We start from the raw sequence: 16614 nt of genomic DNA, 5'->3' as shown, positions 1-16614 counted from the left end.
TATGGCAAACAGCAAACATACACAAATTCTACAGTCAGACTTGGCAGAAAAAAATTTCTGACTCGCAGTCTCTGGAAAGCTGCAGTGCAAAATTATTTGAGGTGTCAATCTCCAGGAAACCCAGGTTATCCCAACACATCCTGTATATCTTTGCCTGTTTTGACTTCTCTCATTTATCAAATAAAAAGGTACAGGTAAAGCTGTTAAAGTTACATTTAGGACTGAGCCAGTCATGCAGAAAGGGAGAAGTTCTCTCAGAGGTTCGCCCAGTGCCTGGGTAAAGCTTCTGGGAGAAGCTGAGCTGATGCTCCTCCACTTTTCTCATTAGGAATCTGGCCTTGAAAACAAAATGCAGCATCCTCTTATTCCTTAAACACTGGCTGTTCCATGGTCACTGACTAAGTTCATCTGTATTGACTCCCTTTGCTCTGTCTTCCTTCTGGAGGCTGTGCAGTCACAACCTCCTCCTCTGGTGCAGGAAACTACTTGTTGCACTTAAATGCCCACTGGGAACATTTCCTAGGCTGCCAACCCTGCAAAGAGCTGAAATGTCACTTCAGCTGCTGTTTTAGCAGCTCTGGATTGAGTAGCAGTCCCTCCTTGCTGTATTGATTCACCCAGGTCTTTGACTGCAGCCCAGTGTCAGGGACACAACCCAGGTCTCTGCCTTGAGTTCTTATGTGATGCACTGTGATATTTCCAGGAAAAGGCCAAAAACTGATCAGTGGAAAATTCCAAATAATTTCTTTAAAGAGAAAAAACAGACAACAACCAAGCCACAAGACAGACCCCCAGCTAATTTAGAATATATTTTTCTGTGTACATATGACAGAAAACACTGCATGGCTCCATCAGACCTCCTCAACTTTAGCTGGGCCCCAGCAGCCACTGAGAGCCAGCAGAGCTCAGGGATTGGCACCTGCACTGCCTGGGCAGCTCCCCCCTCTGCAGGGTGCAACAGAGGAGCTGTGGGCACAAGGGGGGCATTGAAGCAGCTTCAGATTCAAGGGAACAAAACTTGTACTGAACTACCAACTACCTTTCTCAGTAATGGCAGCACGGACCATGGGCCCCAGGACAAGGAACCCAAGATACCCCTTCATCAAGAGATGCCTGAAGGATCTAACAACTTTTCATTGTGTTGAAGCTCTTGTGAGAATCTTCAGCTAATCTTACTTCAACTAATGAATTCAGTAGTTGTATAAATAAACATCTTTTGTATCTACTTCTGAACAGAGACAACATCTACTTGCCCAGAGAGTAAGGGATCTCTGAGTGGTAATAGTGGAATGTCCCTGTAGTGCTTGCAGTAGGTAGAAGACTTTATATCCACATCACATTAAACTGATTTTTATCTCTGAACCAAACCATCAATTTGTCTTTCTGTTTCCACAGACCACATCCTTGGCCTGAGGAAACCAGGCTTTGCTCCAGAGTTTTCTAACAGGATAAGCAAAGACTGAAATTTGGAGAATATTTATGATTTCTGGTAGTAGTTAGGGGCTACTATGTCTTGTCCTGGTCTGTTGTAATTTGGGCAGAAAAGTGTATGGCCAGGGCTGACCAGGGAGTCTCACTGGGACAGTAAAGTAACAGCTGTATTTCCTCCAGGTCAGGGCTGATGGTTATGAAAGGAAGACTTCCCTATTGAACTCACTGTCTCCTATAACATGTGGCAAATGCATTGTGAGCTTACCTCTCCCTGCAGCCTGGGTGGTGCAGGCTCCGTGGCTGAGCAGCACGGATGTTCTCATTAATGCCTGGTGTGCCTCTCTGTAGAGGGTACCTGTCCTGACTTCCCTCTCTGGGATGTTCCCCCAGGCCATGTTTGAGCTGGTTACTTCCGAAGCATCGTATTACAAGAGTCTGAACCTGCTGGTGTCTCACTTCATGGAGAATGAGCGTCTGAAGAAGATCCTACACCAGTCTGAGGCACACATCCTCTTCTCCAACGTGCTGGATGTCATGGCTGTCAGCGAGCGGTAAGTTGGCTGCTGAGCAGCACTGAAAGCAGCAGCTTTAGGTAACTGCAGTTGGAGAGGGATGGAGAAGCTGGCTTCTGGGAATTGCCTGGGACAGATAGGTCACAATTAATATGGGTGCTACTTTCTCATTCAGCTTCCTGTTAGACCTGGAGCAGCGGGTGGAAGAGAACATCGTGATCTCGGATGTGTGTGATATTGTCTACCAGCACACAGTCAATCACTTCTCTGTGTACATCACCTACGTCTCCAACCAGACCTACCAGGAGAGAACCTACAAGCAGCTTCTGTGAGTTCTAGTGCTTGTTGCTGGACTATTTTGCAGAATTGTATAGGTCACAGATTTAACTGTAATTTTGGTATTTATGAGAAAGGGCTAGACAGCACAGAAACAGGGTTTCCCACTTCATGATTTCTTACTGTATCTATAAAAAGAAAACACAATTAGAGGCTTTACAGTAAGGATGGGTTATGCAGGTAACATGGCAAATAAATCCAAAGCCAGCATTTCTCAACTGTAGGAAATATTTATGGTGCATGCAGGGCTGTGTGCTTGTGTAATGCACCCATTTTTGCACTGCAAGTAGAGGCAAGCACTGGAAGGCCAAGAATGTAATATCAATCTTGATGATAGGAAAAGCCACTGCTTTTCCCAACCTTCTCAGCAAGGCATTTGACTTTACCCAATTTCATAACTATTCTTTTTCAGAACAATAGGATTTTCTTAAAAGGAGAAAAAAAATTATGCTGTTTTCTTCACATTCTAGTGTTATACACACAAACCTATGCCTGAGGATATAATCCAAGATATTTTTGTAGTATTTTTCAAGTGTAACAAGTCTTTTGGTCCCGTAGGAATTCTCTGATACCAGCTCAAAACAACCAGTGCCCTACAAGCTTGTCTTTGAGAGGAGGAGAAACAATTTTTCTCTAGTTACAATGTCCTGGATTCTTTCAGGACAGCCCATTGCACATGCTGCAATGTATCTTCTCCTATAGCATCAGCTGGTTCAGGCGAGTGAGCAATGTCTAGTCCTTGCATTTCTCTGCTCTCTAACTTTTGAGGAGAAAACCCCAAACATTTAAGGGACCTTTATTGAGCTTGGCCTGCTGCTCTCTCCAAAAAGAGGGTACCACAGGGTTTCCTTCAGTCAGCAATACAGCTGCAGAAAGTTTGCCTACAGCCGTTATCTAAACACTTAGAAACAATGTAGCAATAGGCTGGGTTACTTGAGCTTGAAAGGGACCTGTTGGAGATGAGGTACTCTAAATGTGAATTCAGAGGGCAGCATTTATTTTGTCTGCAGGAATACATAAAGCAAATTGAAAAGATCAGACTCCCTTCCCCAGGCTCCCAGCTAGCACAGGAATTTTGCAACACTTGGCTGAGCTCAAAGCCTGAGGTGTGTCACAGTTTCCCCCGTTTGACTGTTCCTCAGACACATGCAGCTCCATTCTGCTGTGAGTCACACACAGGTACCTGCTGCAGCAGGGAGGAACGCTGCCAATGGCTTCTTTCAAATGTTGTAGGAACACACAGTACAGACAGGTTTTGCACAGTTAGCAGCCTCTTTGCATCCATGCTGCTAGCCAGGACTCCAGCAGCACAAGGCTCAGGTTGGCTCAGTCTGTGGCTGCCAGGAGGCTTTGTCTGCCTGTGGCAGCCGGGACTGCTCTGCACAGCTGTGTCTGTGGCCAGCTGTGCCCTCACCTCCTGCAAGCATCATCAGGGAAGGCCTGGGCGTGGTCCCTGCCTTTCTCAGGCCACATAATGAGTTCCATTTTCTAGCTAAGCAGCAAGGAATATTCAAGCTTGAGCTACTTTGTGGCTTGTTTTGTTCTTATGACTGTGTGAGTTTCACCTTATCACAGAGTTCCAACTGTGTAAAAATATATAATTATGCCTCTGAGTCATTTACTTGGACACACACCCCATTCACATACACCTACACACGCAGTGTATGCTGCTGAGCTAGATATGAACACATGTGAACACTGCCGTGGCTGGTACATTAGAAGTCTCTTTTTTCCCTCCCCCAACACTATAAATAGTTTTAGATTTAAGCTAAAATACACCCAGAGGCATTTAGTACCCTCCTCCCCTCTTCTCTCCTATTGGGAGAGGCCAGGCAGATGCTGTCTCTGGGACCAAGCTCCTTTTGGGTCACCAGCCATATATCAGAGTCCTAGGCAGGGTAGCACTCAAAATTCTCAGCTTCTCTCTCTCCTCTCAGCCAGGACAAACCAGCCTTTCGGGAAGTGATCTCACAGCTGGAGCTGGATCCCAAGTGCAAAGGCCTGTCCTTTTCATCCTTCCTCATTCTGCCATTTCAAAGGATCACTCGACTCAAGCTGCTGGTGCAGGTAGAGTTTTGCTCTTCTCTCTCTCTCACAAAGGAGTTCTGGATCACTCCTGGAATTTTCCTTTCCAGCAATTGTGAATAGGGCTTAGATACAGCCACGATTGACCCTAGGACTGGATGAAGCCTTTCCACAGAGTCAGACATTCTCCACAACTATGGAAAAAGGATTTCAGTCACTCAGAGTCCATCCCCAAATTAGTGTTGAATTTGCCAGATGGCTTTTACTGAGTGAAAGAGCTGAGAAGGAGCTTTGTCGAGCTGCCAGAAGGGGCAGCAGCAGTCCATTAACCCAGCTGCCTGATGGTTAGGATGGTGACACACACATGCAGAACAGCTGGATGTCATAGGGATGCTACACCATTGTGGCTTGGACTAGCCATTTTCCTCCTATTCTTTGCCATCTTAACTAAACACTGCTGGAGAATATGCTTCTAGGGATGAGGAAACAGCTCAGTCCCAAATGATCTTATCCCACTGGGATTACCAATAATGTTGTCTATTAGTGCCAGCTCTAGTTATTTATTAATTTATTTTTATAAAATAAGAATCTACCAGTTATATTTCTCTTAGATATAAGGTCAAATGGGAACAGGTTTTAATGAGAAAGAGGAACTAAGAGGTGACAGTCACCGTGCTGTGTCACCTTTGCTGTAATTAGGCTGATGGCCAGAAGTAATTTGTAGGCTAGCAAAGACCTTTCTGTGCTCTCACATTGCATTAACACAGTCTTTTCTCCCCTGCAGAATATTTTGAAGAAAGTGGAAGAGAAATCTGACAGGGAATCCACTGCCCTGGATGCACATAAAGAACTGGAAACAGTAAGTTTGAATAAGTTAATGGAAGGCCATTAGGATTAAATGACCATGCTTATTTCACACACACACATTCCCCTGAAAAAATCACCCACAGACTCCATTCTATCCTGAAGCTGTTTCTTTGAATCCTGTCACTGTGTTTCAAGAGGGTATTTATTTTTCTAAAGTCTGAAAGATGGGCTAGTCTACTTGCACTTAGATGTCAGTGGTAACGAATCCCTTGCTAACAATAGATGTATGTTTCTGCCATAGCAAAGGGCAAAGAATGTTTTCCTTTAGAGTCTCCAAGAACACAGAATGAAGGAGATGGATCCCACTGAGAGGTGTGATTAGGTGCAGAGTACAACTGTGTCAGCCCACTTCTTCCTCTGACCTAGAATAACAGCTTCCTAATGAAGTACACGAGCCAGCTTTTAGCCCCCCTCCCTGAAGCTGGTAGGTAGGTGTGGTGTTGAGTTGTGCTAGTTACTGATGTGTACAAAGCCCCAGAAAGGCAGTGAGATGTTTCCCATCTGGGCTGCTCCTGATATGGTTAAGCAGTATACTACCACATCTGAAAGGTCTAGGCATAGCTAGCCATGGGCTGGGACAGTGTTTGAACCCTTCTCCATCAGAAGCTGGCAACATCTCCTGACTCCTGCAGTTCAACACAAGTCTCTGAAGTGGAAAGCTGTGCTAGAACATCAGCCTGAGGATGGGCCTGCCATTTCTGACTGAAACACTAGAACAGAACAGGCTCTTGGATTTGCCCTGAACCAGCCTAGGAAGTGTATACTTGGAGATCACTAGGGATAAAGACAGGGACTTGATCAATGAAGGATGTTCTGCATTGAGTTAGTATTTGCAGAATGCCTCTTGACACATCTGGTAGCCAGTTATTTTTCCATTGGTCAGTAGCCTAAAGAAGGCTGTTCCTGTAGCATGCAGATGACTGTAGCTGCTGATGGAAAAATGCTGGGTTTGTATTCAGTTATCAGTGACTCATGTGATCAGTTTACTAATTCTTTTGCATGGTTAAACACTAACTTGTGGGTGTTTAAGCTTAGATACCTAATATCCAGCTACATCCAGGCATCACAACAGAGACCATCTGATGCTTACTTTTTCTATAGGCTTATTTTCTTTCTTTCTATTTGAGAGGGAAGAGCTGATCACAGTTTCAGTTACTGATGTTCTGATAGATTTTGAGTAGCAGAAAAAGGGCACAAAGTGGAGCCTGCTCTCCAATGTAATTTTTCTACCTAGCCAGTTCTCAAGAGAGTTGCTCCTTATGAAACAGACAGTGGCATCTAGGTTAAGGTCCCTGTAACAGTGTAGTGCTTGCATGTTGGTTGTGGTTTTTCAGTTAAAAGTTTGTACTCAGAACACAGCTGGGCTCTGTATGATGAACAGCTCTTTCTCTAGGACATTTCATAGCCCTGGCATCTAGTGCTGCTTGGCAGAACTACAGCATTTGCATTTTTGAAAAGAAGATATTTGGCTTCATTCTCTCCTTGAAGATGATACCGCACACATACCTCATTTTAAATGTTGGGAACAGGGAAAATGAGATATATGGTGTGTCAGGATCTGGAAAACGAGCTGTTTCTTTTCTGTGCAACCAGAAGCACTGTTTTATACTGTCTGGTTCAGTAACAGAATGTAGCCACCTAATATGGCCTCTGACAGTCAGCTTCCACCTGTAATACCCCTTGGGTGTTTGGGAGCTTTTTGATTGTTCGAGTTTTGGGGGCTTTTTCCCCCTTCTCTTTTTCATGCACCCACAGTGCTGATAAAAGGACTTGGCTTTGTCAATTCCTGTGTACAGCAGGGCACTTACCTGATCATGGTCAGGCCTTTCCATGCTGCCCATCATCACTTGCCTGCTCAAGGCATGCAGAGAGAAACCTTTGTGTTCTCTTTTCCCAGGTGGTGAAAGCCTGTAACGAAGGTGTCCGGAAGATGAGCCGAACAGAGCAGATGATCAGCATCCAGAAGAAACTGGAATTCAAGATCAAGGTATGAGCACAGGTCACAACCTGTCAGTGTCTGCACATTGCAGACAGCCTTCAAAGGAGCCCCTGTGCGGGCACAGCACCTCTGTGTGTGCTCAGTGCACACGCACTGCAGAGGCTGGGGCAGCGCCATGGCCAGTGTGGTGTGCACGTACACAGGTGGGACACACTGGCATCACCTCTCCTGTGCACTGTGCTCCTGCTCCAGCACTCAGGTCTGGCTCCTCCCTCTTACCTCTCTTCAAAACGGAGATCTTCTTTCAGCTGTTATTTTACGTACAAAATAAGCTAAAGGTAGATGAAAGCTACAAAGCAAAAGACTTTAAAACTGAAAAATACCCAAAGAAAGACTGTCCCACCATTTTAATTCTTTCCTGTACTAATACATTGTTTTCAGTCTCATGGTACAGTATCTAAATACCTGCTGCTGATCTGTTTCGGCTCCATGAGGGAATTACTAAATCAGTATTTAGGGATATCTGATCAGATCTCAGTTGATACAAACCATGAAATTCCAGTTCTGAGTATAAGGTTGTCAGTTCTTCTCTTGCATGCTGTAGAGATGCTTCTCATGTCTGTCTGCTTCACAAACTTTAAGATCATATTTAGCTTCCAAGCAATCTTTTTATGCACCCAAACAACCAAAAAAAATATTGATTTTTATAGAGCACTTTACCAGTGTGTCAGGGCCACCGCTGCACAGTAGTAGATTAGGGAAGCTACATGGTTGTCTCCTCCTCTGTAAAGCTGAGGCTGTAATGACAGGCAGGAGCTGGTTCATCTCTGGAGCAGATCTGCCTTGGGGACTGGCACGGGTATGGCTCTTCTGGGGAAAAGAGTGCAAGGAGTTGAAAAGAAAGATTGTGCCACCATGCACGTGATGAGCACGGGGAGTGAAGGTGGAAAGAGTGACAGTTATACAAGTATTTTTCAATATTTCAGTCATCTGGAAGTATAGTGTTCTTCTAGTACAAGATATGCTTTGTTTTGGGCTTCTTGGTTTTAGCACAGTATGTGTTGAAACTCCAGAAGAAGTGCTGTGGGTAGCTGGATGGACAGTATCTCCTCATAACTGGGACAGACCCAAACAGAGGAAACCTGTTAAACTTGGGGGGTTTGTAGCCAAAAGGCCAAATTTGTGGTTTTGAAAGGCATTCTTACTATTTAGGAAAGTTCAGCCCAGGTGACAGGATCTCTCAGAGAGAGATCAGGGCATGGGCTGTTGTTTCATTCTGGGACTTGGCACTCTAGCATTGCCATCCTTAAATGTCTGTCCGTCCTCGGGCCCCTGCTGTACCCCGTCTGACTTCTGTCACGCTGTGCTGGGCTGTGTGGATGGCAGAGCACACTGCCCTCTCCTTGCAGCTCTGCTCTGGCCTCTGCAGTGCTGGTTGTGGTGATGGGAGCTCACCACCCTTCCTTTTGCATCTCTTGGTGCTTTCAGCATTGTAGCCACTTGAATCCATGGGGTTTTGCTGCTCTCTGAACTTTGCCATCTTTTCCTCCTTCTAGTCTGTACCCATCATCTCCCACTCCCGCTGGCTGCTGAAGCAGGGGGAGCTGCAGCAAATGAATGGTCCAAAGACATCACGAACGCTTCGCACCAAGAAACTCTTCAGAGAAATCTACCTGTTCCTTTTCAACGATCTGCTGGTGATTTGCCGGCAAATTCCTGGGTGAGTGCAAAATTCAGGTACTACACAGGACACTTCATTAGTTCTATTGCCCCAGGTTTATCCAACCTGTGATGCTGTGCCTCTAACCTGTCCCTCAGGCACAGGGAGGGCATCCTGGCCTGACACGTACACCTCCCTCCAGCAGTCACACCTTGCCTTTGAGCACAGCAGACTCTTCATGGGTGGCACAGCTCTCTCCAGCTGAAAATTCATAGCCAACAGCAGTTAAACAGATCCCAGATCTGCCAGCAGGGTGACTGTGCATGCAGCAGTTTCTGCAGGGTAGCAATGAGTTACATTGGCTGGTGGGCTGACCCTGTCTTCCTGTCAAGAAATGATTTTTGACTCATGGCTGCCAGAAGAACAGCACAGATTTAGTCAGTTAAAACTCTAAGAAAGCCAACTAGAAAGTCAGATAAGCAGGGAGGGGTATAAATTTTGGCCTGCCTGAGGCCAGCAGTTATATTTGACGATATAACCTGCCTCAGGAGGGGAGGATGTGGTTGTGCTGAGGACTGTGTCTTGTGCAAGCAGCTGCTGGTGAAATACAGCAGCAGAGAACAGCATGCTCTTTGTGGTGTGAATTAGACCCACTGGTTGGGAGCATCTTGCCTGTCCACTGTTCCTAATGAACGTGTCGCCGCAGTGTCTGTACGCTGGGAAATGTTTTGCTTCTGTGGTAACTTGTATCCAGAAAACACAGAGGTGCTTCATAAATAGGAATGAATTAAGCCTCACAATCCCCTTTGAGGGAGCGCCATCTGTGTTTTGGACATGGGGAGCTCAGACAGAGCAAGCAGCTTGTTCCAGGCTATGAGGGATGCCCAGGGCAGAGCATGGAGAGGGTTCCTTGCTTTGCAGTGGGTTTTCACAGCCACGCACTCATCCCTTCCCACAGCAGGACATCTTTTTTCCTCCTGCCATGCTGCAGCTCCTGGTCTGTGTCATGAGTACAGTTCTGGGTGGCTGAGGTCAAAGTCTCCTGCAATAACCACAGTTTTTCCTAATCTCCTCTCTAACCTCTCCCAGGGACAAGTACCAAGTGTTTGACTCTGCTCCCCGAGGACTTCTTCGGGTAGAGGAGTTAGAAGATCAGGGGCAGAGTTTGGCCAATGTCTTCATCCTGAGGCTGCTAGAGAATGCGGATGACCGGGAGGCCAGCTACATGCTGAAGGCATCATCCCAGTGAGTATCAGTCACCCACCAGTGCTCGGCAGTGCTCTCTCCCTGTGTCCTGCCCTCATGGGGACCGGCTGGCCAGGCTGGTCAGGGGTGGGCAGGGAGGGATCCCACTGCTTCAGCTGAGCCAGCCCTACCAACCTCTCTGCCCAACCTCCTCCCCTGAGGCTACTGCAAGGCACTGCTCACCTAGGCAGGTTTCTCTCCTGTACAGTGTGTTTAAGGCATCTGGGGTGGTGGCAGTTCCTGCTCTGGGAGAGGTCAGAAATCAGCCCAGGCCCCAGGCCCCAGCTGATTTACAGCTTGCAGCATATTCAGAAAGTAAAACCAAACAGGATATACACTGACACACTCCAATGGCTCCACTAACTCACAAGGATCATGGTCACACCTGACCACCCTGTGGAGCAAAGTGTCTTCTGCTTTTGGGTGAAGGTGGGAGAAAAGGCTGCTTCCCCCATGTCTCCACAGCCAGTGCCAATCTTATGCAGTCCTTCTTCTGCCCAGGGCCTCCTTGTCTCCCTGGATACAGGTTTTCTGGCTCACTGATTTTTCACTTCAGGCTCCAACAAGCTCAGGCTTGGCAAATGATTCAATTGTGCTAGCACTGACCCAATTGTTGTGGAGCACAGGGCATGGTTTCCCTCACTGACTCAAGCCTTACCAGGCCCACATTTTCTAGCTACCACCTGAACAGCTCCTGGAGACAATGCACATCCCAGGCTGATGTTACCTGCTGTCGTAGGCTGGTGTTCATGATCCATATTCCTAAATGAACACCAGCCTGGGGATTGCACCCTGACCCCCCTGCCACCACCACTGCAGCATCGGCATCAGGACAACGAGCCCGCAGTACAGTGAGCAGCTGCACCTTCTCCCCAGACATATGGCTGCAGCTCTGCTGCACTGAAAATAGAGATGTCAGTCACACTATGCAGGGCAAGCGCACGTGTGACGTCTGCGAGGCTTGGCTGTGCAGCAAACCATAAACCAGGCCAGGATTTGTTCAGCTCAGGGGAGGCAGCTGCAGGTCCGTGCTCTGCATCCTGTCCCATCTTCTAGGTGGCTACATCAGGTTTGTGATCCAGAACATTGCTTGCCAACAGGTCTTGAGCACTGAAATGTGACATATCAACTGCTGAAGGCTGCTGTTTCAGAGATGCAGAAATGATAGAGGCAGTACCAGGCACAGACTGAAAAACTAAACAGTTAGAAGAGATAAATGGGTGCCAAACAGAGACTTCTGCACCTGTTCCACAGCTCTTGCAGTTCTTGCATCAGGCAACAGTGACCTGCTCAGTGGCAGCTTGCAGCTCATGCCCTGGATGGGCTCTGCCAGGAGCTGACACTTTATTTGGACACAACCAATTGCACTGATAGAACTGGAGTGTGGGTGGGCTCCTTGCAGGCTGAGAGGAGCTGGGCACTGTGGGTGGATCCATGGAGCCCCACAAGGATCTGTGTGCAGGGCCAGCATGCAGACAGGGCCACAAGCGTGGCAACACTCTGGGTTTGACCTCTACAAGTTATAGCTCCTCTGTGCACAAGGCCCTCATCCTGCATGTTGTCATGTGGTGTGACCTGCAGGTGTTTCCACTGGTCCTAGGCATTGTTCTTCATACCTGAAGTAGAAACTATTCCCAACCCCAAGATCAACCTGCCAGCACTTGTCCTTTACATCCCCCTTTTAGGCCCCTCTCCTCCCTAAAGACACCAATGGCTTTTCATGTGTGTCAAGCTCAGGCTTTAAAACCACCTGAGAAGGTGGAAAAATCTGGCTCTCTGGCAGCTGGAAGCACAGCTGGTCCTCCAGGCAGGAGCTGCAGCCTGTGAAGGTGAATGGCCTCATTTCCTCACGGGGCAGAGGGAAGCCTGAGGGGAACCAGGCCTGGGACTTCTGCAACATTTGTGAGATCTTCACCTTCTCAGCTGCAGGTCCAGGTTTTGCAGTGTGCTGTTCACATGGGTCTTGTTGCCAAGCAAGTGGTCCCCTTGGTGTGCTGCAGTGCAAGGGAATTAATCAGCTCTGCCCTTTAAATGTTCCCACACAGCAGTTGCAGGAATAAATGGTTCCTGTGACTGCTTATCTCCTGGATAAACTGCTCCTGTTGACCAGCCCAGCCAGGAGCTGCCTTAGCTTGTTGCTTCTTAGAGAATGCCAGCCCCCCCACCTTGCTGCTGGCTCTGGGCAGCAATGCTAGCACAAGGACCCTCCCCAGAGGGGGACCATGCTGCCTGTGGGGGACAGCCAGCACTGTGCAGCAGGGCCAGAGCGCTGTGCCATGTGTGACATCCCCACCGGGGTGTGCAACAGTGGGGCTCAGCATCACCACTGGGCCCAGGAGCCTGGGGGACAGGCAGGAAAAGGCTGGAAGGAGGAATATGAAGTCCAGAACTGGCTGGGCAGGAGAACTAGGGCCCCTACAACTCTTCCATGTTCACAGCCTTGGTTTGTCTCCTCTTTCCAGGAGTGAAATGAAGCGCTGGATGATTTCACTAGCCCCAAACCGGAGGACCAAATTTGTTTCATTTACATCAAGACTTGTTGGTAAGAGACACAGCATGGGAGCTCGGAGCTTTTCACCCCTACCACAGGGCACCTTATTCTGCCTGATCTCAGTGCAGCCACAAATCTGGGACCTGTGCCAAAGCTGGACCCTCTCCCTGGGCTCCCCTCCTTTCCCACCATCAATACCTGCTTGTCTTTGGGCCTGGCCCTGACCTCAACCCCTCCAGCCAAGGCTGGGCTGCAGCAGCACTCTCCCTCCATCCAGGCTGCTCATGGCTGGCACTGTGGTGGTGACATGAACCCAGCTCCCTTCCCAAGAATTGCTTTCCTGGTACCTGTGGCTGGGGCACTCCCTGGCTTCCCCAGAGGCCCTTAACAGATAAGAGGGACCATGTGCAGAACTCATGGGGCTACAGCCACACAAGCTGTGCTGTTCTTCAAGGGGCTTCATCCCAGTCCATCCCTTACTCTTGCTCTGTTCCTTGGCAGACTGCCCACAGATCCAGTGTGTCCACCCCTACGTGGCCCAGCAGCCTGATGAGCTCTCCTTAGAACTGGCTGATGTCCTCAACATCCTGGACAAGACAGATGATGGTATGAGGATGGGATGGGGATGGGCTGGGAGTCCCTGTGGAGGGATGGGCTTTGCTGCAGGCAGGCAGCTGCCAGTCTCTCCCTTCAGCCAGGGGGAGGCTCTGGCAGCAGCATCACAGCCAGAGAGGGAAGTTACTGCCTTCTCCTAATGGCCAGTCCAGGTTATTTAAGTTGTGGCAACTTAGGTAACAGCACCAGCTGTGGGCCATGGTAAAACTAGCACAGCCACCCCAGATACAACCCAGCGCTATTCTTACCTTCATGATGGTTTACAGCCACTTGGTCCTGCTCTCTGGGGTACTCTTGTAGCTGGTGGTCTCAGTCACATTGGGTGTCTGCTGGGGACCACCCCTGTGGCTCCAGAGGCAGCAGAGGGCACTTGATGGCAGCAGTGCCTGCTTTCTGCTGGCATGCCTTGAGTCAATTGTCCTCACACAATGCTGCTCAGGTGAGCAGGTCTCTTTGCTGGATGGACAACCTGGGTCTGCTCCAGCACAGGCCTCTGAGTAGCTTCCAGAAAGCTCTGCCAGCTCTAATGGCTCTTTGCAGCACTACTATCCCAGGGCAGGAGCAAGGGCCAGTCCTTCCCCACTTATGCCTGTCTCTGTCTGTGCTCAGGCTGGATATTTGGGGAACGTCTTCACGACCAGGAGAGGGGCTGGTTCCCCAGTTCTATGGGGGAGGAGATCCTGAACCCCAAAATCCGAGCCCAGAACCTGAAGGAGTGTTTCCGGGTGCACAAGTCAGATGACAGTCAGAGAAGGAAACTGGGCAGCAGAAACCGCCAGTGACCACCAGCATCGCCAAGCATCTGGAGTGCCTCAGAGAGGCAGAAGACAGAGGCTGCCAGCTGGGAGGAGGTGGCAACTGTGGGACGCTCTGGGGGACCTGGTGCACCGGACGAGGCACACACCCCCATGAACAGACTGTCATTCCTAGACCCACCAGAAGCACTGGTCCTTTCCTGGAGATCAGCGCTTTAAGCTGTAAAATAACCCTTTTGCAAGTGTTCTGTAAAGCCCCAAAGAGCTCGAGCTCAGCGGACACTGCCTGAAGGCCACCGAGTGCAAGCCAGATGAGCCACATGTGCTGCCTGGGGCTGGCTCAGGCTGCCTGGGAAAGGCAGAGGCCACAAACATCACTGAGCAATTAACATCACCTGGTTTAAGCACTAACAGCTCATTGCTACCTTCCGAGTCTGGAGTGCTCTGAACCCAGCATCTCACAGGGGGAGAACTGAGGTCAAGCAGTCGTCTCAGCTGTCTCTCAGAGCTCGTTGCCTGGGGGATGAGCCCCAGGAACTCTACCACCCTAGTTCTGCTGTGAAGCTGCTGGGCTCATTCCCACAGGCAGACCCTCGATCTGCTTCCAGTCAAATGCTCTGCAGTGCTCCACACCCAGCTCTTCTTCAGCAGCATCCCAGCCTCGCCAGCCCTGACCCACATCTCTGCCTGCCTGACAACCTTTAAGCACACCTGGGCCCTGTCCCATGGCCCAGCCCCCTCTTCCACAGCCCACCTCCTTCTGCAGGGCCATTGCAGAACCCCGGCATCATGACCTTTCCTGGTTGATCGTGCACTTGTGATCTTTGCTACTCCCTGCTGCCAAGGCCGGAGCAGGGGTGACTGTGGGAGCACCGTCTCGCACACCACACAAACCACAGGAGCACCAGCAGCCCCAGCTGCCACACAGCAGGGGAGTGACCTCACCTGGGAGCTGCTGCCCTGCGTGCTCTGGGAGGCCCAGCAACCGCTGCCTGCATGCTCATAACCCACCCCCACCAGCCCCCCTGTACAGGCTCACCTGTGTATATATGCAAGTCCTGTGGCCAGCACAGCCAGCTCCTCACTCCTTGCAGCTGTGGCACTGAGCAAAGCATGAAGCCCCAGGCACAGCACCGAGAGCGGCATGGGGACAGACCCACGGCAGCCACCCCTTGTTCAGCAGTCCACACATGGCTGAGGGGCTCTCAGCCACAAGCTGGGCCCAAGCTGTGGCCAGCATCCATTAGGAAAATCAATCATTTGGCACCTTTCTGTAACTTGGCAAAGGATTGTCTTCCAGGCATTGCAGCCTATGCTGGTGGTGCTCTGGGCGTGCCACAGTTGTGTTCAAAGGGGACGGAGAGCTGCAGGTGGAGCCACACAGCAGCCATGGGCACGGCCGGGAGGAGCACAGCCAGGCCAGCAGGAACACAGGGAGAAAGCAGGACGCTTGGAAGCTGTGAAGGGAGGCTACAGAACTGCTCCTTAGACCACCTGGGATGTGCAGTGTGAGGCCAGACACAGCTGAGGTGGGTTCCAGGGCTGTCCCTACTGACACTACAGCCCTGGGACAGCCAGCCCAGAGCCAGCACCCAGGACCAAAGTGGTGGGAGCCACAGCATTGAAGGGGAGGAGAAGGCATTCTTCAAGGCCAGATAATGCCACCACATTAGCACGTGACAACAGCCAGCAGGGCTGTGCTGCCTTGGCCACCTGTGGGAAGTTCATAATAACCAGTAGTTCCCAGTCACTGCCCAGCCCCAGAGCTGGGCCAGGAAGGACTTGCAGCCTCGAGTCTGGTGCACTGGGCAGATTTAATGGGGACACGCCAAGCCAGATGCCTCCAGCAGCAGCCCGCAGTCAGCATTCTGAGACAGCCAAACCTCCAGCTCAGGATCCAAACCTTGCAACAACCACAAATTCACTGGTGCAAACCCCAGAGGAGCTCCAGCTTTAGGAATTCCTTAAAATTACCTGCGAAATCACCACATCTCACATCATCCAGCTTTGCAGCCCAGCAGCCAGCCCAGTCCAGCGCAGGGCCTGCAGCCACACGTGCGTGCCTGTGTTTCCCACAGCACAGGAATGCTCCCTTGCCCATCAGATGTTTCACCAGTTCCCCAGTGCCAGGATGCCAGCTCCTCACTGCACTTTCTCCAGGGAGAGGGGCTCACAGTGCTGCTGTGCCCTGTCCCATCACTCGCCCCCAAGCCCTGGGATTGCTCCAGCCCCTCCTGCTCTGTTGTGGTTCCACAGGACTCCAGGTGCCCGGCACAGGCTGTGCCATTTCAGGCGCTGAATGGCATCCAGTGTTATTTCCTCAGACCCACCCCTGCACGCCTCCATCTCAGTGGTCTCCAGTGTTGTACAGGGCCAGGCCTGGGGCCCACAGGCAAGGGCTGAAGCCCCCAGCCCTTGCCAGACTGCCTCAGTGAACTGAGGGGAACTTCTTGTGGTCTTGTTTTTCTGTGTGATAAAACGTAGCTGAGCAAGCCAGCGCCAAAACACTCGTGTGTCTCCTTCCTCCCCCGGACTGATCACTTGTCTCCTCCCCAGTCCCCTCCAGTGCAACTGGCCCAAATGCAGTGGGTGAAAATGGGGTTTTATGTGAACTTGGGGTGGCTTACACCCATGAACAACCCTTCCCTAGGAAAGCTGTGCAGGGTGATGCCCAACACTGTTACCATCACCCAGACTAGACCCAGAAGGGCCCCTTTCAGCTCCCAGCTCAAAGCCAA

General features: G+C 50.0%; 1 protein-coding gene across 3 annotated transcripts in view; it reads left to right on the top strand.

The window, feature by feature from the left end:
- Positions 1-16383, top strand: part of NGEF (neuronal guanine nucleotide exchange factor) — a 48130-nt gene extending 31747 nt beyond the window's left edge. For all 3 annotated transcript variants that reach the window (XM_063408058.1, XM_063408059.1, XM_063408060.1), the window contains 10 exons: positions 1822-1982; positions 2119-2271; positions 4217-4346; positions 5089-5163; positions 7069-7158; positions 8667-8830; positions 9860-10015; positions 12478-12557; positions 13008-13112; positions 13731-16383. In XM_063408058.1, the coding sequence (XP_063264128.1) occupies positions 1822-1982; positions 2119-2271; positions 4217-4346; positions 5089-5163; positions 7069-7158; positions 8667-8830; positions 9860-10015; positions 12478-12557; positions 13008-13112; positions 13731-13903 (1287 nt within the window). In that variant the 3' untranslated portion in view covers positions 13904-16383. The remainder of the gene's footprint in view (positions 1-1821; positions 1983-2118; positions 2272-4216; positions 4347-5088; positions 5164-7068; positions 7159-8666; positions 8831-9859; positions 10016-12477; positions 12558-13007; positions 13113-13730) is intronic.
- The last annotated feature ends 231 nt before the right edge of the window (positions 16384-16614 follow it).

This window comes from Prinia subflava, chromosome 11 (assembly GCF_021018805.1).
Source record: "Prinia subflava isolate CZ2003 ecotype Zambia chromosome 11, Cam_Psub_1.2, whole genome shotgun sequence".
Taxonomy (NCBI): domain Eukaryota; kingdom Metazoa; phylum Chordata; class Aves; order Passeriformes; family Cisticolidae; genus Prinia; species Prinia subflava.
Note: the sequence above shows the minus strand (reverse complement) of the source record. Positions and strands in the feature narration are given on the sequence as shown.